Source organism: Arachis hypogaea, chromosome 1, assembly GCF_003086295.3.
Source record: "Arachis hypogaea cultivar Tifrunner chromosome 1, arahy.Tifrunner.gnm2.J5K5, whole genome shotgun sequence".
In the NCBI taxonomy this organism is placed as follows: Eukaryota; Viridiplantae; Streptophyta; class Magnoliopsida; order Fabales; family Fabaceae; genus Arachis; species Arachis hypogaea.
Window position 1 is genome coordinate 98620408 of NC_092036.1, and position 25392 is coordinate 98645799.

The 25392-nt window shown below is 32.2% G+C and overlaps 3 protein-coding genes across 3 annotated transcripts; all 3 read left to right on the plus strand.

Moving 5' to 3' along the window:
* Window positions 1-928: 928 nt before the first annotated feature.
* Window positions 929-6243, plus strand: LOC112778080 (probable glycosyltransferase At5g20260). The gene is made up of 3 exons (XM_025822469.3): window positions 929-1086; window positions 2767-3121; window positions 5504-6243. The coding sequence occupies exons 1-3, from the start codon at window positions 1007-1009 to the stop codon at window positions 6164-6166; spliced, it is 1098 nt and encodes a 365-aa protein (XP_025678254.2). The 5' UTR covers window positions 929-1006; the 3' UTR covers window positions 6167-6243.
* Window positions 6244-8496: 2253 nt separating this feature from the next.
* Window positions 8497-12006, plus strand: LOC112754648 (cuscuta receptor 1). The gene is made up of 4 exons (XM_025802385.3): window positions 8497-9153; window positions 9258-9407; window positions 9516-9662; window positions 9764-12006. Exons 1-4 carry the CDS (start codon window positions 8766-8768, stop codon window positions 11806-11808), a joined length of 2730 nt encoding a protein of 909 aa, XP_025658170.1. The 5' UTR covers window positions 8497-8765; the 3' UTR covers window positions 11809-12006.
* Window positions 12007-13223: 1217 nt separating this feature from the next.
* On the plus strand, window positions 13224-19971 carry LOC112701628 (uncharacterized). The gene is made up of 15 exons (XM_025752370.3): window positions 13224-13607; window positions 13956-14023; window positions 14300-14455; window positions 14981-15148; window positions 15404-15554; window positions 16033-16112; window positions 16700-16969; window positions 17051-17194; window positions 17636-17770; window positions 17881-17979; window positions 18230-18286; window positions 18528-18732; window positions 18937-19124; window positions 19288-19386; window positions 19551-19971. Exons 1-15 carry the CDS (start codon window positions 13445-13447, stop codon window positions 19788-19790), a joined length of 2223 nt encoding a protein of 740 aa, XP_025608155.1. The 5' UTR covers window positions 13224-13444; the 3' UTR covers window positions 19791-19971.
* Window positions 19972-25392: the final 5421 nt, after the last annotated feature.

The window sequence follows — 25392 nt, forward strand, 5'->3', positions numbered from 1 at the left end:
ATATTCTAAGCTAGCTATTGCAGCAGGTTCATGTCTAAATCATAATTACAGCATTACACCTAACAATAAGTGTGTGTAATTGGCTCCATATATAGTTAGTGCGCTTGCTCTATGGTTCAAGAAAAGTTTCATGAATTCCATGACCAACTATTATGAACCAACCACAACAAATGAATCTATCTTCTCTCTAGTTACCTTACTGTTTGGTCAACTTCTCTATAACATTTTAATTTTTTCCTCCACAATCACCCCTCATGCTATGTCTATGTCCATCTTCTTCCCATCCCTTATAGCCTCTTCCTTTTGTACTAATTAACATAGCTTATAGCTTATAGATATATAGCTACTACTACACATACATACATACATGTATACATACATACATACATGTATACATATATACATACATATTGATTATCACAATTTGTGTGAGAACAATAATAATAGATAGATAGAGAATAGATAGCCATGGCATCATCATCACCATCAACCTTGCTAACAACAAATTCAAGGCTGGTATTCAGTGTAACCATGATGTTCATCATTCTCTTCTTCTTGGCCATATGTGCGTATACGTATAATAGTCGAATTGAATTAGGTCTCCTTTTGCCACTCAAAACTTCTCTTCATTCCAAACATGCTCCTAATAATGTGCTACAACAACAACAACAACATAGTATTCCACCATTGATGCCACCTTCATCCCCTAGTCATGATGTTTCTCATGATTCCGCTAGTGGAATAATAGTACGTGTGTATTTTTTTCTTATCTCCCTTTTCATTTTTTAACAATAATTATTATGTTTGAATATAAAAAATATCATCAGCATAATTTAATTATTTTCTTCATGGTGATTATTGTGGAGAATTTAATTATTTTGACTGAAAATATTAATTGATGGTCGTGTATAATAATATATAGCGGAAGAAAAGGAATAATAATAGTTTTGTGAGAATTGAAAAAGATTTGGCTGAAGCAAGAGGAGCAATTCTGAGAGCGATACGGATGCGGAAGTTCACATCGGAGAAGGAAGAGAATTTTGTCCCCATTGGACCTGTTTACAGAAACCCTTATGCTTTTCATCAGTTAAGTAAACTATATCATTCATCACTATTATACAATTTTAATTTACTATCTCTTTATGGGTAATACTCACATCACACATGTTCATATAAAAATGACATTATAAATTTTTAAATAGTTAATGAAATATATTTGGTTAAATATATAATCTATAATACTATTTTTATACGAAAATATCATTACAAGAATATTTACCTCTCTTTATAATATAATGATATGATATAAATTATCATCGTTGGAACAAATGTAAACTAAAATACTAAAATCATTCGCCAAAATTAATTACCACCATAAAATATACATTTAAATATAAAATATATATTAAAATAATTTAAAGAACATCAATAATATTCACTCGCATTATTCCATTTGCTCCCTTCCTATCCCTTGGAGCTATATATATATATGGGAGTATGATTAGGTCACACGCAGGGACGGATCTATGTGTGGCACTGTGGGGGCAATTGCCCCCATTAAATTTTTGAAAAACTAATAATAATTATATATGTATATAGAGAATTGTCCCATTATAATAATTTATTTTCCCCCACACTTCAAAAAAAAATTATGTATAAGACATTTATATTATATAAATTCAAAACAAATATTAATAATAACTAATAAAAATCTAATTATTTAATTGCCTAAAGTTAAGCTTAATTTTTTAAATATAAATGAGATTATTAGTATTTAATATTTTTTTATAATATATATCATTTATTTATTTTTTTATTTTGTTTAATTTAATTTTGTTTAATTTATACATACACATAATATTGTTTTCGTTAAGAAAACGTTTACTATAATATTATAAAATGTTAACTTTTCAATTAAATATCAAAAAATTATTTAATATTTATTTAATAGAGAAAAATATATTATTTTGTCTATATCTACATATAAAGATAATTGTGATTGTTTGATTTGAATTTTTATTTTTTTCACAAATTTTTTGTCTTTCTCGCATAATTTTAGAAAAAATTCAGACACCAAAATAAAAAATTGTCAAAATTTTAATTTAGTTCATTCGAGTTATATTTTTTATAAATTTTTTAGCTATTGAGTTATAATATAAAAAATAATCAATATAAATGTAATTTGACAGATATTAAATACTTGACTAGACACAAATATTAATAATAAATGTAGCTCATGTAATATTACCGAAATATTGAAATGAAAAAAAAATTAACTAAATTACTATACTTTTAGATGTATTAATTATATTTATTTATTAAAATTTTGATTAGCTAATATATTCTAAAATTTAAATATCTAAACATATTAATATTAATATTTTTTATTATTTTGCTATAATTATTTTGCCCCCACTTCTAAAATTTTCTGGATCCGTCACTGGTCACACGTTTACCTCTGAAGTATGATCATCCAGATCTTGAACCGAAAGGAAATATATAAATATAAATTCATAATAAAAGGTAATCAATCATAAACGTTAATTTTTTTTTTTTAGGCATGTTATGAAATTTAGATTTCACATATACTCTACCAATTATGATTAAGTATACGGAATGCGAGATACGTGTTTCTTTCTTTAAAAAAATAAATGAATAAAATCTAAATTTTAATGATTTAGACATTTTAAAAAATATTGTTATATATTTGGTATTAATTGATATTTTTATTTTGTTTTGAAAATTTGCGTTGATTTTTACCTTCAGGAGTCACATAGAGATGGTGAAGAGATTCAAAGTGTGGACTTACAGAGAAGGAGAGCCACCATTCTTCCATGAATGGCCCATGAAAGACATCTACGGGATTGAGGGACAGTTGATGTCCGAACTAGAAAATGATTCAAGCCCATTCTGGGCCCATAGGCCAGAGGAGGCCCACGCGTTCATGATGCCCATAAGCGTGGCTCAGATCGTACATTACCTTTACCGTCCTCTGGTGAGCTACTCTCGCGGCCCACTGATGAGAGTGGTCATTGATTACACCCAAACCATAGTCCGCAAACACCCTTACTGGAATAGGACCAACGGCGCTGACCATTTCATAGCCTCTTGCCATGACTGGGTACTTATTTTTACTACGAGTTAACTCTCAAAATAATTTCTAAATATGGCATATATTAAATTAGTTTTTAAAATTTTAATTATATTAATTATATTTTTAAAATTGGTAAAAAGGCACGAAATTATTTTATATTTGCACTTGACAAAAAAAATTGATAAATTAATATGAACACTTTTATCAATTTCAAAAATATAATTGATATAATTAAGATTTTAAGAAATATTTTAGTGCACATGACTAATTTCAATAATCACTTGAGGTAGACTCCTTTTTTAACCTCACAAGTAACTAGTAATTAGAAAAAAAATTAAAATATTAAATTATGTGAACAATGAATATATCAAATGTTCAATTCAATAGGTATACAGATAATTATGTTCATTATTTTTAATTGGATGGTTATTTCTTTTGATTCGATTTATTCATGCACATTTAATAATGACTGGATGTTCAATTTACTAGGTGTGCAGATAATTATCCTAGTATTAAGATTTAGAAGGTAATTTAAAAGTGAAGTGTTTTTAACTTTATTGGGTCAATTATAAAGTCTATTATTTACATTAATCATTATTTACCTAGCAAAATCTTTAATAATTTTGATGGCTACTTACATAAAAAATATATTTTCTGATAAAGATGATAGTTAATATATTAAATTAATTAATATTCTTAACTATTTTTCATAAAAATATGTTCATGTGCATTTCATAATTACCTACATCTATGTGTATTTCATAGTCAAATTTAGCAATAAGATATAAATTCCCTATTGATTCATGCATAGTTTCCTACTACATTTCTATTGATTCATTGACATGCGAATCAACTTATTTATTATTATTTATCATTTAACATTTTATAAATTTTACTTAAATAAGATAGATAATTACTCAATAATTAATGTGAGTCTAGAAGTGAGTCAAGCCCATAGGTAAATTAATTTAAGACCAATTGACTATGTTAAAACCTTTATGAATTAAACTTAGAAAAAGTTTAGGATTACCAACTTTTGTGTTTTGTGGCTAATACTTACAACAACAACAATAAAGTCTTGTCCCACTAAGTGGGGTCGGCTACATGAATCAAACGACGCCATTGTGCTCTGTCATGTATCATGTCTACAGAGAGACCGTTTACATGTAGATTTCGTTTGACCACCTCATGGATGGCTTAGGTCTTCCTCTGCCTTTCGCCCTTTGTCTATCTTCCATCTCATCCACCCTCTTGACTGGATGTTCTATCAGTCTTCTTCTCACATGTCCAAACCACCTGAGACGCGATTCAACCATCTTTTCTACAATGGGTGCTACTCCAACTCTCTCCCTTATATATTCATTCCTTATTTTATCCAATCGCGTATGACCACTCATCCATCTCAACATCTTCATCTCTGCCACACTCATCTTATGTTCGTGCTCCCCTTTAGCCGCCCAACACTCCGTACCATACAGCATAGCCGGTCTTATAGCGGTGCGATAGAATTTACCTTTAAGTTTTAAAGGCACTTTTTTGTAGCATATAAAACCAGATGCACTCCGCCATTTTGACCAACCTGCTTGGATCCCATGATTTACATCATGTTCAATCTCTCCATTATCCTGTATGATGCACCCAAGATACTTAAAACTTTTAACTTTTCGTAGGATGTTCTCTCCAATTTTCACCTCTATATTGGAATTTTCCCTTCTCAGACTGAACTTACATTCCATATATTCTGTCTTGCTACGGCTTATGCGCAGACCATACACTTCTAGAGCTTCTCTCCATAACTCCAACTTCTTATTTAGGTCTTCCCTTGACTCTCCCATAAGGACGATATCATCGGCAAAAAGCATGCACCATGGCACAGGCTCTTGGATGTGCTCTGTGAGTACTTCCAAGACTAATGTGAAAAGGTATGGACTTAAGGATGATCCCTGGTGTAATCCTATACCAATAGGGAATTTCTCTGTCACACCACCTTGAGTCTTAACACTAGTTGTGGCCCCATCATACATATCTTTAATTGCCCGAATATATGCGATCCTTACTCTCCTCTTTTCTAAAAAGTGAGTGATTTTCTATCATAAAAAAGTGAGTGATTTTCTATCATTGAATATAATCTCATATCATTAAAAACATTATTGACGGCCAATTAATTATTACAAAACACAAAAATTACTAGTCCCTAGCGCTTCTGTTAAACTTATGTAACATTCTGCATCATTGATACAAAATTCCTTGGTGTGACGAGATGATAGTAGATGTCCACAAGAATTAAGTCCATGATAGCATCTTAACTGATTCAAATGATGCAGGCAACAATTTTATGTTTTCAACATAAAAACTGTACTATGATACAGAAATTGGAATGAATGCATGCATGTGTATTGATTGTTGCAGGCACCAGAAATCTCAAGAAAGAAATTAGGGAAAAAGTTATTCAAGAACATAATAAGAGTTCTATGCAATGCTAACAACTCAGAAGAATTCAATCCCAGCAAAGATGTCTCAATTCCCGAAATCAAAGTGCCTTACCACCTTTCCCAACTGCACCCAATAAACAACCACCACAAAACAATACTCGCTTTCTTCGCCGGAGGGTCTCACGGTAGCATAAGGAAGCGGCTCCTAGATCACTGGAAGGACAAAGACAAAGAGGTCCAAGTCCACGAGTACCTTCCACGTGGCGCTGACTACAACGCTCTCATGGGACAGAGCATGTTCTGTCTCTGTCCGAGTGGCTACGAAGTTGCAAGTCCTAGAATCGTGGAGTCCATTAACGCAGGGTGTGTTCCTGTGATTGTTTCCGATTACTATGAGCTTCCGTTCAGTGATGTTCTTGATTGGAGCAAGTTCTCGCTGCATGTTCCATCGGAGAAGATACCTGAGATCAAGAACATATTGAAAGGTGTGTCGTACAAGAAGTACTCCAAGATGCAAAGGAGGGTGTTACAAGTGCAGACACATTTTCAGTTGAATCGACCGGCTAAGCCGTTTGATGTGTTGCATATGATTCTTCACTCTATATGGCTTAGAAGGCTCAACATCAGGCTATTCAATTGAGATGAACATTGTGTACACTGTATACTTCACCTTAGTAGCACCAATAACATACTTGAGTTTCAAGGTTGAATGTACAACTTTTACATTAGTTAAAATTAATCAAACGCTATAAAATATAGAGATCTGCATGTTTGTATCTTTTTTTTATCCGTTTAAATTTTTTAAAAATATTGCTTTATATAGTAATATCATAATTTCTATGACCAAAAAAAAAAAAAATTCATCATAAAAGAAATAAAAAGAGAAAGAATTCTTATATAAAATTTATGCAAATTCAAAACTAAATTATTTAAGAGAGCATATTAAAGATATAATTATTTATGTATCTTCTCTTATTCAAGAAGTATTTTCATCCCACTATAAATTCATGTTTTAAGATTTTGGATAAAAATATGTCTGGTCTATAATTGCGCACCAATAAAACTCTACATCTAAGTAAAATACTTAATTAAGTCTAACCAAGTTGTTATAACAAAATTTTCAAATCATGCATCTTTTTCTCCTTTTTCTTCTCTTTCTTCTTCTTTTAAATTTGCGCACGTAGATTCTTCTTCTTCTTCCCCCTCCTCCTCTTTCTTCTCCAATATTGCCTCTTCTTTTTCTTTTTCTTTTCGTTATCGTCATCGTTAATAACATCAACATTTTGCAAGCATCTTTATTAGTTTTGATTTTCTCTTATGCTATCATTAAATGATTTCGGTTTATTTCTTAATTTATTTTAGTTCATTTGTGTATTAATTGAGATTCACTTGATACCGCTGATAAGTATTGACCAAATTTTTTATTCCTTAAGTAATTTCAATTCATTTCTTAGTTTAATTGAGATTTATTTGGATCCAGAAATGAATTCGATGTATTTTTGTTAATGATTGAGTCTTTTTGATTATTTATTCAAATTTAAACTAATTTCGGTTTATTTGTATGCTAATTGAGGATCATTTTGATGTTGCTGATAAGTATTGACTAAATTATTTATTCTTTAAGTAATTTCGGTTCATTTTTTAATTTAATTGATATTCATTTGAATCCAGAAATGAATTTGACGTGTTTTAGTTGATTATTGAATTTTTTTGACTGTTTATTTAAATCTGAACTAATTGAATGGAATGGAATTGAATCTAATACATTTGAATAAAATGATAACGAATAATTTCATTCTTTTTTGCAAAAAAAATTTGGTCGGTGAACCTCAATTAAGACAAACACATCGAATTCATTTCTAAATCCAAATAACCTCAAATAAATTAAGAAATGAACTAAAATTACTTCAAGAATAAAAAATTTGGTCAATACTTAATGAACCTCAATTAACACACCAATAAACTGAAATTAGTTCAATTTTGAACAAACAGTAAAAAAGACTCAATCATCAACAAAAACACATACAATTTATTTCTGGATCCAAATGAACCTTAATTAAACTAAAAAATATACCGAAATTACTTAAGAAATAAAAAATTTGGCCAATACTTATCAGCAGATAAACCTCAATTAACACACAAATAGAACCTCAATTAATACACAAATAAACTGAAATTAGTTCAACTTTAAACAAACAGTAAAAAAGACTCAATCATCAACAAAAACACATACAATTTATTTCTGGATTCAAATGAACCTTAATTAAACTAAAAAATAACACATACAATTTATTTCTGGATTCAAATGAACCTTAATTAAACTAAAAAATAAACCGAAATTACTTAAGAAATAAAAAATCTGGTCAATGCTTATCAGCAGTATCAAGTGAGCCTCAATTAATTTACAAATGAACCGAAATTAGTTCAATTTTGAACAAGCAGTAAAAAAAACTCAATCATCAACAAAAACACATCAAATTTATTTTTTTATCCAAATAAACCTCAATTAAAGGGAGGAAAAAGAAAAAACGCAATAACAACAGTAGCAATAAAAGAATGATGATAGTAGAGAGAAAACACGGAAGAAGAAGAAGAAGAAGAAGAAAGAAGAAGAAAGAAGAAGGAGGAGGAAGGCGAAGAAGAAGGAAGAATGCAAAGAAAAAGGAGTGCGAAGACGGAGGAGGAGGAAAGCGAAAAAGAAGAAGGAAGAACGCGAAGACAAAGATGGAGAAGGATATGTTTTGCGCTATTGAAGCGTGTGTGGATATGCTTGTATGATGAGAGTGGTTTTCGTTGAGTTTGGGCAACTTAGTTAGATTTGGTGGCCAAAAACACTTAGATGTATAGCTGAACTGATATCGCACATCAATTTAATTTTCCTAGCGTTTTTTCCCGAGGTTTCTAGAGCATGACAAGGCGTATCTATCGTACAGGAAGGGGTAGAATTAGGGCAGTTACGTGTGTGGTACCAAACAATGGAATGTGAGCAATTCCATTGATTTCAAAGTTTCAGAACAAATAAAATACCATCCACGTTCCACTTTCACAGGGCAATGACCCACTGTGCTAGTCAAAAGTCAAGACTCAAGTCTAGCCATGAATATTTAGTCTTCCCCACTTTTAATTTGGACAAAGATAAGTAACAAGTAACAACTAACAGCACATCCATCAATAGCAACTATATGCAAATTTAAAGTAAGGTTTAAACTTTAAATTAGTAGATTAATTATATCCGAAGCATGGATCTTTGTATAACATTATTGTTGAGGTGGGTTTTGGGACTAGTGGTTTGCATGATGCTTGTTATAGTGAATGATAGGAATATAGGACATGCATGCAGTGAGGGAGAGAGGATTGCACTTTTGAAGTTAAAAGATGCTATCAATGATCCTAATGGAACTGCCTTACCTACATGGGATAGCCACAACAACAATGATTGCTGTGATTGGGAGAGGGTCATATGTGACAACACCACTACAAACCCAAGGCCAGTAGTAACACAACTTGTTCTTGATAAGATAAGAGATTTTGAACTCGCTAATAATGCATATTGGTCCTTAAATGCTTCTTATCTGCTTCCCTTCTCTGAACTTCAAGTGTTAGACTTGTCCTGGAACTATTTGACAGGTATTATTTGTATATACCTATGATATGATTGTATTGAATTTGGTTATGTTCTTATGGCTGGTTTTGTTTCTTCATATTTGTAACTCTCAATAGCTCTGGGGCAGGTGTAAATGGTGTTATCAGATTAAACAACTTGAAAGTTCTTAGTTTAAAGGGGAACCCTTTAACTCAAGTTCCATCATTGGATGAATTGCCAGTGGTTCAGATGTTAGATCTATCTTTCACAGGTCTCACCAATTTTCATTTTCTGCAAGGTAACACTTGGAGCAAGAATGCATTTATTGTGTGATTTGATGATTTCTTGTGAATCTTTTGGATACTCAAAAGTGTTTTTTTTTTTTTTTTTTGGGGCCTGATTAAAGAAATTTCTACTTTAAGCAAGTTGGAGGTCCTGGATCTTGGGAATAATTTACTATCTGGAAGCCTACCAGGATCAATTGGAAACATTACATCTTTGCAAGCTCTCTCTCTTTCTATGAATAATTTAGTTGGCTCTTTACCAACTCAAGGTGAGTTTATTCACATATATAATTTAACTTTTAAGAACTCTTGCTATTAGTCTTAACCATGCACAAAATTACTGCAAGATCACAAATTTCCCTTTATGCAGGAGGCTTATGTAAGCTCAAGAATCTTCAGCACTTGGACCTTAGCCACAACCAGTTTGTAGGACAGATTCCACTGTGTTTTAGCAACCTAACATCTCTCCATGTATTTGATGTTGCACATAATCAGTTTCAAGGAGTTTTCCCTTCTTTGTTCATATCTAGTCTCAAATCACTATCATATGTTTCTCTATCTAATAACTTTTTCCGAGGCTCCTTTAGCTTCAGTTCACTTGTCAATCACTCTAACCTTGAAGTCTTTGATCTGTTTAGCTACAACTCTCAATTGAAGGTTGAAACTGAGAATCCTCCTTTCATACCTTTGTTTCAATTAAAGGTCTTGCGCTTATCGAATTGCACGCTCAATGAACACACCAAGGGCATTCCTAGCTTTCTTTTATACCAAAGTGACTTAAGAGTGATTGATCTTAGCTATAACAGCATCATAGGAAGGTTCCCCCACTGGATACTGATAAATAACTCAAGACTAGAAGTTCTTGATCTTGGTAACAATTTCTTGACTGGACCCCTTGAGCTCAATTGTACTTCAAGATATCAAGATATGAATACTTTGGATATTTCACACAATCCTATCAAAAGCGAAATTCCCAGTTGTGTTGGCACCATCTTTCAGAATTTAAGAGTCTTGAACATGTCCAAATCTGAATTGCATGGTGTCATTCCAGCTTCAGTGGGACATATGACCCTGCTTATGATATTAGATTTGTCATCAAACAGTTTGTCTGGCCTATTGGCGGCTGAGTTTTTGAAAGGTGTGAAGTCATTGGAGTTTCTGAAGTTATCTAAGAATGACCTGTTTGGTCCAATATTGTCTTCTAAAGCCGAGTTAGGCCAATTGCGTGTTTTGCGCCTGGACAATAATCACTTTACCGGAGAGATCTCAGATGTGTTCATGAATAGTTCTCTGCTAAGAGTACTAGACATGAGCTACAATCATCTCAATGGAGAGCTACCAGGTTGGATTGGAAGCTTTCAACAATTGAGTTCTCTACTGTTGTCCCAGAATAATTTGCAGGGTGTCATACCTCAAGAACTTTGCAAACTAAACAGGCTTACATATTTAGACCTGTCTAAGAACAATTTCAATGGAACTTTGCCAAGTTGTTTTGACATGTCAAAGTTGAGGTACTTACATCTGCAGGGAAATCAGTTCTCAGGACCCATTCCCAATGCTTTGGCCAACTCTTCCTTGCTATTGACATTGGACTTGATGAACAACAAATTCTCAGGTGAAATTCCAAGTTGGATTGGCACTTTTTCAAACTTGAGAATTCTCCTTCTAAAGGGTAACAACCTTGAAGGTTCCATTCCCACTGTGATGTGTCAACTAAGGCACATAAGCATATTAGACCTTTCACACAATACATTCTCTGGGGATATACCTTCATGCTTGAATGATGCATCTTCAGGACTCTTGGATCCATTAGACAATATCATATTTGGTGAGTATTTCATAATATTCCCCATCAAATTCACCAAGTACATATCTGAAAATCTTCTTCATGTAGATAATGGCATCGATATCCAAGGTCTCGTCTCGGACGAGGAACAAGAAGTGGAATTCATGTCAAAGAGTAGGTTAGAATCATACAAGGGAAACATATTGTACTATATGTCAGGAATAGACCTCTCTTGTAACATGTTAACAGGTGCAATTCCTCATCAAATTGGAAACCTTAGTAGCATTCATACCTTAAACTTGTCAAATAACCATTTAAGTGGTCCTATCCCAGAAACATTTTCTAACCTCAAGCAAGTAGAAAGCTTGGATCTTTCACATAACAAATTGGTTGGTCACATTCCTTCAAAATTAGTAGAGCTATATAGCTTGTCAATATTCTCTGTGGCTTACAATAATCTGTCTGGAACAACACCGGAGGCCAAATACCAGTTTGCAACTTTTGGAGAGAGTAGTTATGAAGGGAACCCTCTTCTTTGTGGACCTCCATTGCAGCATAGTTGTACTTCAATCTCTGGTGGAGAATCGGTAATGCATTCAGATCTTCATGCAGAGGAAAATGAGTTATGAGTTCAGAGACAGCTTCATGTGGAGTTTTGCAGCAACTTTTGTTGTTTCATTTTTAAGTGTCATAGTCATTGTCTACTTCAACCCTTACTTTGTATCAAGAAATTTTCATGCATGAACTGAACTTAACTGCATGAAGATGCACAATAAACTACAATGAGCTATAGCCTTCTTATCAAATAATAAATTATTTTCATGTTAGACATCGGTTATCGTTTTGCAATCAGTTGCAGGAGTTTATTGGTCTAATTTCTTTAATAGATGAGACCATCATAATATTTGGGGATAATTAGAGAGAGTACTTTCCCAGAAAAAAAAATAATCAAGAGTTTAAAAAGGATATTCACTCTAAACTAACTAACCAAGTGCATGTGAAAATTAGTAAACCATGTTTTATTTTGGACAAAATATCCATTCTCCTTTTATATAGTCAACTATTCAACTTACAATATATAGGTAATTTGCAGTTTGATTTATTAACACTAATTGCTTACTTGACTTTTTCTCTCACCTAAATACTCTCTTTTTTCTATTTTTCTCCTTCCTAAATAATATTACAATACTCAAGTTTGTATTTGTTTCTTGGTCTATCACTCTACACAAGTGTATATTCAATTACAAGGTCATTTTTTATTTATAAAAGAAACTTTAGAACATAGCACATTATTTTCTTATTTTTTGGGTGTATTTTTGTTTCTTATATACTCTTTTGTATATAATTTTATCTATTTTTTAAAAAGAATATTTTGTCAAATATAAAATGTATATATATATGATAGAAACATAATTATTTGGGTCAACAATATCAAACTTTTTATTTTTAATATTGGAGTGGTAACGGTGTTTTTTTAAAATGTAGATTGTTGGGGTGTTATTCTTAAACGTGGAACCGTCAGAGAAGTAAAAATAGGATCGTCCGATTTTTAGAAATATACAAATCGGACCGTCAAATTTGTAAAATGTACACAAATCGAACCGTTAGATTTTTAGAGGTACATAAATCGGACCGTCCGATTTGTGTTAAAAAAATAAAAAAAATTGAAGTACAGTCGGACCCTCTAATTTGTGTACTCTTCACAATTTTAAAAAACACAAAAAATCATAATATTAAGATATATCACTACTTTTGCTTCCATAACAAAAAAAAATAGCCCAACAATAACAACATAAACAAAATTAAATTCTGACCATTTTAATATAACTAATTTTATTTTATGATTTGATAGCAATTACCTTAAAAATAATTGTTAATATCTTTATGTTTATACACTTTGTTCAATTTTTTTTTTTCAAAATTAAGAGTGAGGGAACCCGAGAATTCTAGTTTATATTTGGCATTTTGTTCAATTTTATTAAAAAAGATTTTGAATTTTTAAAAAATGGTGTTAAAATACTATTAGTCAACAAAACCCTTTAATATAATATTGTATTAACAAATTGTGAATGTGAGAGAAATAGTGAGAATCCTGAAAGTAAATAGAGTAGAGTGGCATTGATGGGATTGATGAGATAGCATAGCATGGTAATGGTATGAATGTATGATACCCTAAACCCTTCGTCAAGCGCACGCTTTTTTCGCTTAGCTGCTTTCTAAAATTCCCAACCAATACAGAACCCACACTCTTCTTAAATTCATCTTATGATGAGTGATACCAAGTTTCAAGCTTCGGAAGCTTTTGCTATGGCCTCTAACGATCGCACGGATGGAAACGCCACCGTGCCTCCTCCACGCTCCGCTATTCACTCCGGTGATAACTCTGTTTGGGCTGATGCCTCCCCACTCCTCCATGCCGCATGCCAAGGTACCCTCTTTCTCCTACCTCGATTTTACACACTCAGTTCTCTGCTGAAGGGTTTTGAATTTTGATTACAGTTCCGCAGCTTCATAAATTTACTCTCTTGCTCCTCTAATGCTGCTGCTGCTTACGCTGATCATAGCATAAACTCCCTTCTTTTTATTGTTATTCCAAAGGTTCTATCTAATGAACTAAGCATAGGGGATGTTGATGTACTGATACTTTTCTAGGGGGTAGTCATAAACATTTAGTGATCTGATAGTAGATGATTCTATTCTCTCTCACTTTATAGCAAAACTCTTATAAGAGGAGCATTTTTCGTTCTCTTTAACCAATTTGCCCTGGTGGATACAGATCTTAAAGAGGGAGAGCTCATTCATGGCGATAATTTCAATCTTTATGCTGCCATGTCTGCTTTGGAGGTATTGTTTCGTGTTGCTTATTACCCTTTCGGTGTGGGAGGGAGGGGGGTTTATGTGTCTTTATTTTTATATATCTTAATCTGCATTTGGCATGATTATCCATTTTCTTGTCAATAATTAAGCTTTTGGAAATTTGATAATCAGCTTCGCTTGTTGCGTAAGAAATATCTAGAGATGCATGGAGAGAAGCCATTTTCCAGAGTTAATGTTCTTGAGTATTTTGTGATTGTATTGTATGCCTGACTTGGTTACTTTCTTATTTGCCGTTTCTGTCAGATAATGGATCCAAAGATGGATTCAGGCATTGCTTGTAAATATTACTCTCTTGAGGAGGCCATCGAGGATGGTGCTGCCCCAATTCCTATTAGTGTTGATAAAACTACGGATGTTCGCTGCACAATTGACATCATGGACCATTTACTAGCCTGCGAGGTCTTTTCGATATGTTTCCTTGCTTGTACTTTTCGTATAGTTTACCTTATAATTGTATGGTCTAAGCATGTCTTTGGTTTAGTAGAATGGTCAATTGTCTTCAAGGAGTGAAACATCTCTCTCTAAAACAAGTATGTAGGTGGGCATAATGCATGCACATTCCACGAAAGGCTGACCAATGTACATCTCCCATTACAAGGGCCAATGCTTTTGAGGTTCTGAATGGTTATAGATCTCCTAGTGAGGGTTTTCTCCATTCTCAAAGCTAGGACATTGGCCACTTGGTTAAAGATAATGATATCTATTTTCTCTACTTTATTAGTTTATCAAACTCTGTCTTTGTTCAATAAATGGACTCGCTTTCTTTCCCCTCTAAGGAAATCGTGAAACATTTATCAAATAAATAAGAATTTTTAAAGATATTCAAATAGTAGAATTTTTTAATTCAATATCTTTACTACTGCTAAATTTATCAAAAAATGATATATTTTCCCATCTTTACCTTAGTTATCATTTGACATGCAGGCTACATGGCACAAGGGTCATTCATTGGCACAAACTGTCTATTCTTGCCTCTATCTCCTGCAGACTGAAAGAACATCATCACATGCCCTGTTGCACTCTTACTGTAAAGTCATCCAGGAAACTTGCAAAGAAGTTCTTTCAGTTGTATCGGACGCACGCACACATGAAGTAAAGTATTCCAACAGCTCTATATCTGTCTTTATTATATGTCAACATTTTTTGGGGTTTTGCTGTTTGTCCAAAAAATTTTAGTCTTCCCTGGATTGATCTTATAGTTTTATTGTTTTGGAAGAATGTGATTATTATTGTCTTGCTGTCACTAAATGGAATTGAAAGTTAGGGTTCTTTGTTTTTCTATTATTATGGAATCAGATTCATAGATTTTCCCTTTTTGCTATTTATAATTGGATATTTTTGTGTTAGGAAGAGGATCTTTTTACCATGTCATATGGCCTTCCTCTTGGTGGAAATGGAGATGAGAAGTGTTTATCAATGCTAAATGCTGTTGAAGAAACAGTGTCGCGCCAATTACGTGCTTGTAAAGCCTCATCGTCCAAAAAAAGAGTTTCAGAAGGTAAATTGAAACCTGAACACTAATTTTTATTTCTTAATTAAATTAGGTATTATAACAGTGACATAAGTTCAAATAGTTTTGCAGAAGGGAATGGGAGGGCCTCTAGGTGGTTATGTCTAGCTGAAATTATTAAACTTTGAAGTTATCACCCTTGATGATTGGTGATATTCTTTTGTTTAAAATTGTACTGAATACCTGTTGTGGCAAGCTCAACGCTCTATTATAATAATTTTACATATTTGAAATGTGTACAACTTTGTAGTTAAATGGGTGATCATTAAGTTCTGAGTTCAAACATAGGCAATTCCGCTGTTAATTGTTTTCCATTTGCTGCTCATAACATCTGGTGTTGTGCTACTGTTATGATCTTTGAACCTTTAACCGTCAAACCCAACATGATTGTGTGGTTGCCTAAACTAAATAAAGGGTATGGCTTATCTTTATGCTTATAATTGAATTGCGGGCTATTTGGTTGCAGATATAGAGCCCCTTCAAAATAATCCTGATCTGGAAGAAGGCTACTGCAAAGCATTGTTATGTCGATTACGCTTTCGTAAGGTTTTATCCTATGTTTGTTCTCTTTTAAGTTATGTAAATCATGCAGAATCATATAATCATGCTCAGTTTATGTGTTAAGCATAAGTTGTGTCTATTCATTAATAAACATACCTAAATCAATCTACTCATGTCAACAATAGGATGATAAAAATTGTAAAATTAGCATGTAGCTTTTCCACTTTCCTTGATTAGTATAGTTTTTAAGCTCAAACTAGGAACTTGAGGGTGTCCTATTCCAGAGGCCCATATCCACTGTTTGCCATCTGGTTTTTACACTTGGATACTAGTTACTGGAACCTTCTGTACCCTATATACATTAGTGTCTTTTCCCCTTATTTTTGTTTAGTCATGATGGCAGCATGACTTGGAGGTAAGAAAGAAATCAAAGAATGACCTCATGTAAACTACCCAATCCAAAAAATGATTCACCTAATCCTAGAGATTTCCCTTGCAATAATTTTATTATTGTTTAGTATATTTTGCTTCCATCATGTAATAATTTACCTCTTATTTCAGTTTTGGGTCTCTTTGTTGAGAAATCATGTTTTCTTTGTCTAGAGTCTCACACAGTATGAATTATCTTTCAGCACTTTTACCATCTCTTAATATCTATGAGACGGCCCCAAGGAAGAGGTTTAGAGTTGGGAAGAAAGCACATAGCTTCATGCATTGCAGAGATTGATTCCATTCGGAAATCGTCAGTGTTTCTTAGAGCTAGGGCTCAGGAAATTTCTGGACAAAATAGAAGCAATACAACTGCATCTGGCAATCAGCCAATTGGCTTTGATGCTAGTATAAACTGTAGATTAGCAGCCCCAACACCACCACGGGCAATTGAAATTCTTTCTTGGGAGAAGGTAAGTGTTTACAGAGTTATTTTTTGTTCCAACAAACAAACATACTTCCTACATTATAATATTTCCATTTATCTTTGCCAGGCACTTGACTATTTTGTAAAACTTCTTCAAGATTTAGACCATATATGTTCCTATACGTTGGACCCATCATTGGAGGCTGCTTTGCTCTTTGTAGTTAACTTCCAGAAATCTCAACCTGATTTGGTTTCTAGAGCTCATCTTCAGGTGGATCGTCAAGTGCTTTTAGCTATTTTTAGTGAATATTTTTTGTAAACCAACAATTTAATCGTTTAAATATTTGTCAAATTATCAACTCATACACACAAGAAACCGAAAAAAAAAACTCATACACACAAGGTGGTTGCTATCATTGACGAGGCTTACATCTATGAATAAAGTATTAAAGGTTTATTATGCATAGCTAAGTACCGCCGTACCAGATTTGTTGTGATACTTCACTCTTGAAAACCTGTTATTGGATGCTAGACACATAAGCTAACACATCAAATCTCCACGCTTCTAAGTAGCATGTTGACACATGTCTTCTTGGTTTGTTAATCCACTTGCCAGTAAAGACATGTTCTAAATGCAAATTAATAGAATTTTACTTACCATTATTGTTTTGAACCTTTGCTTCCTAGTTAACCCTTTACAACTTGTTATCAGATTTTGCTCGTCCAAGGAGGGAAACTCTATGGTCGAGAACCTATATTTTCTGTGGTCATTAGAGCCGCTGGATTACCTGAATTCACAAAGAGTCATGTCATTCAGGAAAATGAATTTATGGTGCAACTAGGACAGGTAATGAGTCGTTTGGTATGCTATATGATTGGCAGTCTACGTAACTCCTACTTTTTACTTCCTTTTTTTCTTTAAGAATAATTTAAACCTGTGCAATATTATGCATGCAGTTAGTGATAAATTTGCTCAAAATTCTTTGTACAAATGCTGCATGGCAAAGGCGTAAGCTAGGTAAAATGTTACAAGACTGGCGTGTCACCTATGTGCAGGTATGCGTTTGCTTCTTTTGCAAAGTATGCTTTGAACTTCCTTTCTTCCTTCCTATTTAAACTACTATATGATCTGCTTGTACAATTGAGACTACTATGAATTTCCTCATCCTTTCTTCTTTTATTAAAGGGCTATGATCTTGCCAATTTATGTACGTTGAACTATATATGTATATATTATGATTATCACAAATTCATTAAAAGCAAAACTATTGTAATCTAATCTTGCACTCTACTGTCTGCTGTATAGTTGGAGTTAGCTTTTGAAAAGGAGTTTGGAGAAACTTCAGACATCTCTGACAACAAGGTTTGTTTCTTTACCAAATGAAAGAAGTAACTTGTAACTTTCCACTTATCTGCATGAAAGCGCTGCTCTCTGGAACACTGTCACAAACTTTTTAAATGCAATATTAATTATTAAATTCATGTGAAGTGTGAATTTTTCTCATGAGTTACTTAGCATACATGCTTTTTTGTGGAAAAACATGGGTTGATGAATCATTTTATTATGGAATTGTAAACTTTTGCTAATACATGTGTTTTGGCAGCATATAAGCATCACAATATTTCAACAAATTCTTCCCTGGGTTGAAGAGCAAACTTATTGGATAGCTTATCGATTTCTGATTTTAGGATTTGAATTGGAACTTTACTCTGTACATGATTATTGCATGGTATATTGGTATATTTATGCTGTGTTGACTAAGCTTGCGGAGAAGAAACATATTAGGATGGCAATGAGCAGTGGTACAGGTACGTGTGATTGTAATTCATATCGAAGTTCTTATTTGAGAAAAAAAATTTATGTTGAGGGATTATTTTATTTTTTGTTTATGCGACAATTGATGACTATCATAACATCATTAAGTTTTAATGTAACTCTGCATTTGTAAAATATTATTACACTAGCTTATGGTGTCTGTTACTCAATGTTTACATATGTTTTTTATGTATCAGCTAAAAAGAAGACAAAGAAGAAAAGAGATTATTTGAAAGATGCAAGAACAGATTATCAAATTCCTGCAGCAGTTTTGTTTCTTCAAAGCCAAATATATCTAGCTGAAGGTCTAAGCATGATGCTTGCTGCATTGAGAAATGAGCACAAATTAGTTCCACCACAAAGCCCTTTCAATACTGAACGTGAGGTAAGTTATATGAATTTCTGTTACATTCTTGTCTTCAGCACTAAAATTCTTCGGATCAGCTCTAGGGATTTGCTTTGTTATCTAATATCTAGTATAGCTTAAAGTATTTCACACTACGAGATTTTACTTAAAACCTTATTGACATTGTGAGACTTTTCTCTAGGTATTCATGCAGCAGTTTGAGCTTTTACAAAAAGCTTGCCTTCCTGATCGCGTCTCGTATGTGACATTCAAAGAGTCCACTATCCACGCTGACTTCTCTGTATGTATTCTGTTGAAAACAATGAGTCTGTTTGGTTTACATTTGCATCATTTTCATATGTCTAACTTCTCCTTATGTATTCTCTTGAAAACAATGAGTCTGAATCTGAGTCTGTTTGGTTTACATTTGCACTATTTTCATATGTTTGATTGTTCCTTCTTCAGACTCAAGTTTTGTCAGATCACTTCAAAGAAGCTCATAGGATTGCAAAAGATGTGAAGAGTAGTTTCGCACATGATGCTGACATGATGGCTGAAATTCGTAGAATTGAGCAAGTTGCAGAACACAACAACATTGCCTTAAATGTCATTAGCAGAGTTGGAGTCCTTGAACCATCTTTAAAAATTTCTTTCACCTTCACTCATCATCCTTTCTTTGCCACGGCCATTGTGAAGAGATCTTAATGGTTGATTCAACCAATTTTGAAGCATGTTGTAGGGTGTTAGGGAGCAAATGTTCTCTGTGGCATTAACAGTTGTAATACTATTTGTTCAAACTGATTTGTGGTTTACATATTAGATTGAAATTGACAAATTGTAATTTTTTCAGAGGAACAAATAATAAAAAAAAAGAAAATTACAGAAACTTTTTTGTCTTTATAAAATTAAGATTATTTTTATTCTCCTTTTGTTTCATCTCTAATCCTTGTTATTATAAGTTTTGGTTTTGATTATTATATGAATATTAATTTATATATATGTATTTTGTTTATACAAAAAATAAAAGGCTTCAATCTTTGGTCCTCATAAATATTCTGAATTTCTTTTTGGCCTTTATAATATCACAACTTAAAATTGAATTTAGAGATAGAATTTAATCAGATTTTGTTTTTGATATTGGAGTAGCAATTGTGTTTTTTCAAAATGTGGGTTGATGGGGTGTTATTCTCAAATGTGGAACTGTTTAATTAAATAAAAAAAATCGGACCGTCCGATTTGTGAGAAGTACAAAAATCGGACCGTCAATCGGACACAAAAATCGGACTGAAAGATTTGTGAGAGAACAGAAATTGGACCGAGGGATTTGTGAGAGAACAGAAATCGGACCGAGGGATTTTTGTTAAAAAAAATTAAATTTAAAGTATAGAAATCGGATCCTCTGATTTGTGTATCTTCCACACTTTTGAAAAACACCAAAAATTACAATGTTAAAGTATATCACTACTTTTACTTCCATATAAAAAAAAAAGTCGAATTTAATAGTTAATATTTTTTTTTGTTAAAATTTTTAAATATTACTAATTAATTACAAATCAAAAATAATAAATTATACTAATCCTATATCTATAGATAAACCTTATTTGGATAAACGATAATTGTTTTCTTCTTCCAGTCAGAGGAGACTTGTTAGTCATAGCCACCAATTTTTATGAACCAAATTAAATATTAACCACGTTCTCACACTCACATTCCATTTTCTTTTCCTTTGACCGTTGAAATTCCAGAAGCATTTATCGTATTATGACTTACGAGAAATAGTTTTATTATTTCGTTTTCTTAAGAATTTTATATTGTCATTTTTCTTTTAAAAAGTATATATTATGGATGATCATGAAAGGCTATACAATGCGTGATTACGGTTTTAATTGGCATGGTTAAGGTGTGGTGCAAGATAGTTAAATTGACCATGGTTGTTGACGTGGCTAATTGTTGAGTTGACAAATGAACAACCAAATGCCCCCTTGCATCCAACACATAATAGCTTGCACACCCCACCGACTACATATTTTGCATTAAACACAATATTTGTTGCTAATTCGGATTCTTAAACACATGCTTGTCTAAATTATTTTGTTTCGGATCTTTCATATTCGAGTGATTAAATTAGAAAAGTTATATCATTTTTTCCATCTGCTTCATTTGGTTTGAGTGTCCGGTTAAAATTATTAAATACAACAAAAAATACAATTTGTATCCCAAAATCAATTACTTTAATATATATTTATATTTTAACATATATTTTATACTAATAACTAATTTTAGTAGTTGATTTTAATATATACGTAGCATAATCCTAAATACAAAGGATTAGAAACTTAATATTTAAGAATAATGGTAAATTGTACGATAAGCGTACCAATAAAAAAAAGTTTAATTATTTTATTAATTCTTATAGTTTTACTAAATTTTTAATTAGATCTTTATATTTTTTTCTTTCAATTGGATTCCTACACTATTTTTAATTTTGTAATTACATCTTTTTTATATTAAAAATGTTAAAATTAATATAATATTTTTACCAAAATACATGTGGTCAAAGATTTAATTGAATTTTTAATTATAAATACTTTTAATTTGCAAAAAAATATTCAGTTAATTCTAATATTTTTTATACTAAAAAGACTTAATTACAAAATTAAAATAGTATAAAAATTCAATTAAAAAAAATATAAAGACCAAATTAAAATTTTAGTAAAACTATAGAAACCAACAAAAATTAAACTATAAAAAATGCTATATATAGCATGTTTTAAACATATAGTGAATGCAATAAGATGTAATATATATTTCATTGAAAAACTTTTAGGAGAGTAATTTTTAATATTTGTCAAATATTAAATTTTTTTAATAAATAAATTTTATTAATTTATATATATAAATTTTAAAAAAATATAAATACAAATTATATTAATTTATATATATATATATATATAATTTTAATAAACATAAATATAAACTATATATTTATCATGCATAAAATTTCTATAAATATAAATATAAATTATTATTATTAACTAAAAATAATAATATTTACTCCCAATGTACTATTATTTTATTTCAGACTATCTTAAGCATATCTAACGATGCCCTTAATTGTCTTTTCCATTGTTAATGAGAAAAGGAATCTTAAATGTCCTTTGCAACGTGGCATGGATGTGTGTTAGCCTCGACCCACAGAACATTGTGGTTGGATGTTCAGATCAAATCACACAAGTTATTTAAAATTCCGGACCCAAAAAAAAAAAAAAAAAAAAAACTGATAGGAATATCCTAACAAATAAAATATAAAAAACAAACAAAGACCAGTGCGGTAAATTTGATGCTTCCAAATGACATAGCGTACAAAATAATAATATGATAATAACGAATATTTCCATATGTTATACTTCCATCTTATAAATAATGATCTTTTAGGTTCACTTTACATATTCTTTAAGCAATTTAAATTGTTTCTCAACTATATATAAAGTCATGATCTTGTTGGAGTTGAAACCGGAGAGGATTATTTCTCTCTTTTAATTTTGGAAGTTTATTGTGTTAATCTAATTATATGTGTGTTTTATTTCTTTTTTTAATAATATGCTAATTTTGCATATTGTAGATAAAAGCACCTTTACATAGAAATTACAAAATTACTTCACAAGTTTTATTTTTCCTTAAAAAAAATAATATTGGAAAGAAGGTAAACTTAATTATCCACTGAAATCGTGACAAACCTTAAAAAATGTATCATACATTTTCGGCATAATCTGATCAACGAGGTTTGTTCTTTAATTACCAAATATAGTATTACATGTTTAGCAATACATTAAGGTCGTGTATACTATATAACTATATCAATTTAATAATAATCCGAAATCGAAAAGGTTGAAGAGTGATCACTTTTTTTACCTGACTTTTTAAAGCAGCCAATCATGCTCACATCTGGAATTTAATTAAGAAAAGACCACAACCATCTTTTGGTCCAAATTTTATGTTTAAAAAAACATTAAACTTAGTGCATGCATGGTGGCAATCATTGACTAAGTGCGTGCCAAGGCCCTACCAATTATATCCCCAATTAAGTTATGGAAAGTTTTCTCTTCTCTTTTTTTTTTTTTCCCCTTAACAAAAAAATAATTAACGTCATTTCTGATCTATAATATCTAATCAATAATTAATAGTACAATACATTATTAGTACATTAATGCGTAACTCACTTTTTGGAGTTAATCAGGATGGAAGCTGGCACAATTAATCCAAGAGGTTTTTTTGTTTCTAAGCAACTTTCTCTTTCATCTCTCTCGCGTTATATTCTAATTATTTCATAGACAAGGAATTTAATTTAATTTGTCGCCATTTAGAGTAGCCCCAAAGCTACATATTGCTGAGATATTTATATTTATAACAGCTCCAATCTGCCCAACAATTTCACAAACTATATCACTATCACCAGCGCGATATACTAATATTTTAATCCGCTGTAGATCGAAATTTCGTCAAAATGTTTAGAGTTAGCTAATAAATTATTGGGATAAGTAGGATTTTGGTTCCTAACATAAAGGTCGAAAATTTATTTTGTCCTAACTTTTTTATTATAAAATAGTTCCCAAAGTTTCAGTTTGTTTTAAAATCGTTCTTTTTACCAAATTTTTTATTTTTATTACCAAATTATCCTTAACTAAAAAAATTATAAAATAAAATAAAATAAAATAAAAAGAAAGGGACGCGGGGGGAGAAAGAGAAGCGGGAGGGGGTGTTGTTTCGGGAGGAGGGAGAAGGGGGAAGGGGGAAGGGGAAAGGGGGAAGGTCATCCGCCGAAGCCGCTCCACACCGCTCCTTTCTTCCTCAAATACACAGCGCCGCCGAGACGGGGGGAGGGAGGAGAAAGAGAAGCGGGAGGGGGTGTTGTTTCGGGAAGAGGGGGAAGGGGAAAAGGGAAAAGGAGAAGGTCACTGCCGCAGCCGCTCCACGCCACTGCTCCTCCACGCCGCTCCTTTCTTCCTCAACAAAAACACAGCGCCGCCGAGATGGGGGGAGGGAGGAGAAAGAGAAGCGGGAGGGGGTGTTGTTTCGGGAAGTGGGGGAAGGGGGAAGGTCGCCGCCGCAGCAGCTCCACACCGCCGCAGTCGTTTCACGCCGCTGCTCCTCCACAGCGCCGCCGACAAGAGAGGAACGAAGCCTTCCACAACGCGACTACCACAGCGCCCTCCTCGTGGCGATTTGTACTCCGCCAACACCGCATCGCTGTTCACCGCCGCAGCCCCTCCTCTCCACCACCACTGCAACCCTTTCTCTCTGTTTCAATTTTTTATTCTTTTTTTTATTTTTTAGATTCAAAAGATTTCATTGTTGTTACTATTGATGATGCTTCTGGTTGTTTCTGTTTATTCCTTTTATTTCATTATTGTTGTTGATGTTTTGGTTGCTTCTGCTTCTACCTATTTTTGTTTCTGCCTGCGTTTGTATTTCTGCTTTTGCTTCTGTTTCTGTTTTTGGTTGAGGAAAGAGAGGGGAGGGAGGTTTGCGCTTCTGCTTCTGTTTCTGGTTGAGGAAGAAGAGGGGAGGGAGGGATATTTTTGTTCGAAGGACCATTTTAAAATAAACTGAAACTTTAGGGACCATTTTGTAGCGAAAAAAAGGTCGGGAACGAAATAAATTTTCAACATTTACATTAGGGACCAAAATCGTACTTATTCCTAAATTGTTGCATGAATAAAACAGAATTCAAATTCTACCAGACACTTGCTTTAACGAACTAATAAATTAATTACCAGACCAACCTAATTTAGTTAATATGATATATTAATATGATTAATTGAAATGACAAGAAGGTTTAGTAATCACAGTTCATCTGATAAGCAAATATGTTTTACTTTGATCCAGTTTCTAAATTTAATTATTTTATTATATATTTTTTTATTTTTTCAATTAACCATATTTCTTATGTTTTAAGAATTATTAAAGTTTTTATTTAATTTAAATTTTATATATACAAATATTTAACGTATTTAATTTTGATGCACTGATAGTGTAAAATATTTATACAATCATATAATCACATCTGTTTTTTTATGACTATTTATATCGTTAATATAAAAGATAATTATATTTACTGATATGACGTTACGTAATTGAATGCATGTATAAAATTATTTTACACCATATATCAAAATTAAATTCATATTTAACACAGTTGAGATGTAAATTTACGTAACTCATCAGCGGCACTTTATTGTTGCACCATTAACTATGAGTGTTCTTCATTGGTTTTAGTTTTTTTTCATTGTTATGTGGTTTATGATTT